Genomic DNA, 5,507 nt, shown 5'->3' on the forward strand with positions numbered 1-5,507 from the left:
AAAAAAGTAACAGTCTTACCACCATATGACTAAATCTTGGTAAAATAAAACTTTCTAAACTGTAACTTAACCTCCTCTAAATAAATCAATATATTAAATCTGATAAAGTTGGTTGAAGGTTATGCAGGYTAAATGTAATGTGTTGCATATGAGTGTGGCTGCAGGCCCAACATGCCTGTGTGGGCCTGTCTCTGCAGGAAGTCTCTGCTAATTCTGCCAGTTTTGCMAMCAGCAGCAAACTGAAATACCGATCAAGYCTAAGCATGTCGGCTTTGGACCAACCATTACCTGCTGGCATCACATTTCTTAAAGAGAAATCACATGGAGACACACATGCATGCATCCTCTGACATGCTCAGACTGAACAAATGGRACTTCCTGTTTGGAAAGTCCCTGAAGAGAGTGTGATGTGTGTGAGCTGGASCGCTCAGCGCCTACAGTGAGTCCACAGGACATTCAGAGGTCAGGTCAGAGTGCTGCTTCCTGTCCGACTCACTGGAGTCGGACAGGAAGCAGCACTGTTAGTAACAGATATGKTAGCAACATTTCTGTGCCAACAGGTAGTTAGCCAACAAGTACAGATATTTAGTACCTGTTGGCACTTGGGTCTGYCAACAGGTACTGGTCACATCATCACCAGATCTGGTCAGAGCAGATCAGAACAGATCAGGTAAGRACCTGAAGGACTCCAGCAGGGGGCTGGTTAACATCAGCAGACTCTGCATCCAGAACCAACCAGGCCAAAGCGGTTTCTTTGGCCCAGTTAGYTTGGAACCTCTAGGCCGAGTCAGGACCGGATGGCCGAGTCGGACCCCAATGAAGGAGTCGGACTCTGAAGGTGGAGTTGRGACCCAGCGGCGAGTCAGACCCTGAAGACTGAGTCTGACCCTAAAAGCTGAGTTGGACCCTGACAGCCCAGTCGGCAGGCAGCAGGCGGGATKTGGCCATCGGGACAGACCCTGACAGTTAAGTTGGGAGTGTGTTGGTCCCTGCTGACCTGCCTACAGTGGGTCGGCATGGTCTCCCTGTGCATACGTGTTCTCACTGGGTACTCCAGGTTCCTCCCAATGTCTGAACACAAAACACTCTCAACTTTCCTCAGGTGTGTGTGTGTGTGTGTGTGCTTGCATGGGAATGTGTGTAAGTTCCTTTGTCTGTGTTGTCCAGTGACAAACTGATGACCAGTCCATCTTTCAGGCTGGGATGGATTTTAATTATCTGGGTTTGATTTATGGGACTATTAGCACCACTATCCCTATATATAACAAACTATACACACATCACCTGGCAACGTTAACAACTGTGACTCTCAAAAGTTTACACGCTCCTGTTAAAAAGTTTAAATATCAAAATGAAACCATGATAAATTGTTTCAAAACTTTTTACATCTTCAATGTGACACAAGGCCTCTATAATGCAAATGTTATGTTGGTGGGGGCAGGGATGGGAGTGGGGGGGATATAAAACTTAAAAGGACAAATAACCTGACATAAGTGGACACACGCTGATCTAATTATTTTAATCCAAAAGCATCATCCAGTCTGCGGTACGAGTCTCTACAGCAGCCACATCTTCACTTAGCAGTATTTACCTCGACAGCCTGGATCTGAACTCAGTCAGATCCAAAACGTTCTGTGTCTGGTAGTTTACACTTCAGTTGACCTGGATCTTGGACTCACAGTGGGGAATCTTGGCAGCAGAGACCTGAAGTTTTTGGGTAAAGGTTGACTGCTAAATGGATCAGTCACCTTTTCAAAAATCCCTCTGCCATCTAAAGAAAAGCAACCCCACAGTATGATGCTGCCACCTCTATTCTTCACTGGTGTTCTTTTTCTGATGCTCTCTGTCCATGGAAAATTCAAAAGACAACTGAAGTCTYTTGAATTTKTGGGTCTGCCAACAGGTACTGGTACTGGTCAGAGCAGATCGGATCAGAAYAGATCTGACCAGAGCTTCATTTACCTGGAGCTTCAGGTAAATRATGCAAATGTCAGGACACTCCTGCTAGGACAGCTGAGCTGCATCAGGTTCATCAGATCATGTCAGTGTTTGGTGGATCAAAAGGTTCACAAAACAAACATTTAKTTTAACAAGTTTAACACTTACAACCAAGCTACTGAAGATTTCTCCACTAACTGATGTATATTTACCATTGTACAGTATGTATGTCTCATTAGTGGTGGAAACAGTTTTAGCATTATTTTTTTATATATGTGTAAATGTAAAACACTGTCAATTCCACAGGACTATGTATATTTTGATATCCACAATAATTTCCACTTAGAGTGCACATAAGTTCATATAACACTGGATTTGCATGATTTCTTGAGTAAAAAGTYAAGTCATGTGCCAGTCTAGCACAGATATTAGCTGTGGATATGTCAGATGTGAGGATTCTGGGTTAGTCTGGCTGCCTGCAGAGGGCTGAGTGTGTCCTGAGGCGAGCTGCATGGTTTCTTTCCTCTGGATGCAGCTGGGTTTATGTGTTAGCCAGCAGCTGGCCAGGTGGACGCAGGAACACCACCATCACTGTGATGTTATCGCTGGACCCTGCCGCCTTGGCATCACCTACCAATCTCTCAGCAACTCTGTTTCCCACTCCATCTTCAGCGTGTTCCGGTGGAAGACTCCCTCCAGTCTCAGAGTCRTCAGCACCCCGGAGCGCCTCAGCAACCAGATCTGGGACCTCGGAAGGTGTGATGGCATCAAAGAAGCCATCACAYGCTAGCAGCACATAGTCCTCGTCCCCCGACAGCTGGATGGTTGAAGAATCAGCGTCCCCAGACACATACGGCTTCTGGTCGAAGTCGCCTGGATTTAGGGATGTAAATGGGATTAGCAGCTCGGAGCAAACTCACAGCAGATCAGGCAGACAGAAAACCTCTTCACTGAGGAAGCTTTCAGTTGCTCACTTTGTTTCCCACACAGAGCCTCTTCAGGCTTCTTCAGCAATGAAAACTGGAGCAGTTCATTCTGAGGCTGGAAAAGCTCAGCAGTGCCACCTCCTGGTTATTATTAAAGTTTTTAGAATTAGTGCATYGTTAATAGTTTAAAGGTGTTGTTCACTCCACTTCAACACTTCAGTTGCTGTTTAATTTGAAGTTATTTCTGTCTGAACTGCCCAAGTCCCAAATTGTTAAAGAGGAATACTTATAAAAATATACATAGTTTTACATCTTAAATATTAAGTTTGTTGTTTATACCTCAGATTAAGACTTGTCTCTAAATAGAAAGTTAAAGGATAGTTCAGACTTTTTGCTGTGAGATTCTGTGACGTCATTATTAGCGACTGTTCTACCACCTGATGTAAAAAATGTCATTTTACTGCGAGCATGTTGGAAAGAAAATCCTTTTTCAGAGCGGTGAAAGCCAACACATCATCYGTTTAATCTGACTTTACTTTTAAAACAACTCAAGATGACAAATTTCAGATCATTGGGATTTAACACTATGTTAACAGAGATTAACAGTCTACAGTTTCACAGCTGAGCGTTGCTGCTGAAGTTAAGCCGAGTAATGTCTGTATTCCTGTGTGAAGAAGCTAGGTTAGTTGAGGCTTCCGGCTGCAGCAATCCAACAAATCAAATACAAACTGTCAGAAAAAACTGGGTTAACTTTAGTGCCAGTGGTGCAGCAACATCGAAAAAGTTTTGTTGCTGTACTTTTCTAGGTCTCATTTTAGGACTCATGAGTAGTTCATTCATCAAGATCYCTTATTATCTTTATGTTCAACAAATCACAAAAAACAGTGTGGAAAAAACAACCAATCAGAGCCAAGAGGAGGGTCCATGAGTGTGACAATCTGTCCCTTTCTAAGGTTAACTGAAAGAATGATGGTGGAAGTATTTTTGGGCTCAGGAGTTTCAAAGTCTGTAAAATCTGTTCATGAGATGCAAGGATGCTTTGGTTTTCTACCTTTGACAAGTTTCCAACTTGGTATTTGGACCAGCTTGTTTAAAAAAGGCCTTCATTTCAGACATCAGTGTTCTCACTAACACGTAGCTGCAGGAGAACAGCAAGTTTTACCTACTTAATGATTTTTATCACCTATCAAATAAAAGTTGACTTTTAGTTATAAGGTTCTTAATGAATACAAATATGCGACTAGATAAAAATATTAAATATTGCAAAGGGTATATTTTCACAACAGTCACAACAATAGATAAAGCTTTTTCTAAGTGTATTGTAGCTTGACACAATTCTGTGTTCTCCRTTCTGATTGGTTGAGGATGTCTTACCGATGGCTCTGGAGACAGCATAGGTGCCATTAACTCGCCAGCAACCCATGAAGGTGATACAACCCCCAAGATCTTCTATTCTCTGTTTTTCATCCTGTAAAACAGAGAACAAAACATAACATGAACATCTGACTCCTGGTTATTGCTGGATCAGCAGTAATGTGCTTTGATCCCAAACAGTTCAGAAAAAATAATGAGAAAATGTCACCATTCAATGAGGCTCAGTGAGAATAAAGTATTTACTTTATTCAGGAGCAAACACCTCATCAATAATCAAAAAGTGTTTTCCTGATTATGAAAATACTAAACATTGCAAGTTATTTTGTTTAATAAGATTACAGAGAAACCACCAATGATGATGTTTTGTTTTGAAAATGAGCTGGTAGAATCTTTGTCAAGTTATGTCAACTCAAGTTTATTTGCATAGTGTATTTCATCAACAAAGCAGTTTAAGGTTCTTTAAATCATAAAAACACAAAATACAAAGTCATAGAACAGTCAACAATTGAAACATTCCATTTTATCAAGTGCCATTGTTACACATCAGATTGTTGATATGATGTTTCAAAAGCAATTCTAAACAGGTGGGTTTTAGTCTAGATTTAAAGTTCTTTTTAAATGGAAGGTTGATTGTGTTGACCTTTGGTAGCTTCATGTGGCACACGAGTCCAGCTAAAGGAGATATTATTAAATACACAAACAAAATTAAAGGCTAAATAKCTACTATATAATAGATAATAGTCATATCTATTAAAATGTGGTGAATCAAAAGTTAGCATAGCTGACATCTGAAAGTAACAATTGTCTCCTGWGAATGTTTCAAAAACTTTGCATCTCAGTTTTGACTAAGGAGATGCATGTTGACTGATTCTTCTCCAGATATTAGGTACGCCAAGGCAGGTARAACAGGTTCCAGCAGTGACCAATTCCAGGTCAGAAGAGGCAAAGTTCTAACACTCAGGTGTTACACATAACTGTTGGTTCCATAACCATTTCCTGCCCTAAACAGATTCATACATAGAATAATCCATAGCATGTCATAATTGGTGGATGTTCCAATTAAGTACTACATCATTATCAATATACATCGTCTGGGCACCATTCAGAACAATCTACACTGAGGGAGCCATCTTCTTTGTGCGCCTGCTGGTGTGAGGAGGCAGAGACAGATAAACTGGCCAGTTATCTGCTGAAGTCCTGTCTGGTCTGATCCAACTGGCTGTTATTATCTAAACCAGTCGTGAGTCTTAAGTCTGGTTTAGACGGAAA

At 41.4% G+C, this 5,507-nt stretch overlaps 2 protein-coding genes across 2 annotated transcripts in view; both read right to left on the reverse strand.

The window, feature by feature from the left end:
• zbtb26 (zinc finger and BTB domain containing 26) overlaps positions 1–5,507 on the reverse strand; it is a 1,115,122-nt gene that overhangs the window by 308,389 nt on the left and 801,226 nt on the right. The gene's annotated exons all lie outside the window — the stretch shown is intronic.
• ppm1f (protein phosphatase, Mg2+/Mn2+ dependent, 1F) overlaps positions 2,237–5,507 on the reverse strand; it is an 11,956-nt gene continuing 8,685 nt past the window's right edge. The window contains exons 7-8 of the mRNA XM_008417418.2: positions 4,239–4,332; positions 2,237–2,811 (exon numbers count right to left, since the gene is read on the reverse strand). Of these exons, the coding sequence (XP_008415640.1) occupies positions 2,480–2,811; positions 4,239–4,332 (426 nt within the window). The 3' untranslated portion in view covers positions 2,237–2,479. The remainder of the gene's footprint in view (positions 2,812–4,238; positions 4,333–5,507) is intronic.

Source organism: Poecilia reticulata, linkage group LG9 (assembly GCF_000633615.1).
Source record: "Poecilia reticulata strain Guanapo linkage group LG9, Guppy_female_1.0+MT, whole genome shotgun sequence".
Taxonomy (NCBI): Eukaryota; Metazoa; Chordata; class Actinopteri; order Cyprinodontiformes; family Poeciliidae; genus Poecilia; species Poecilia reticulata.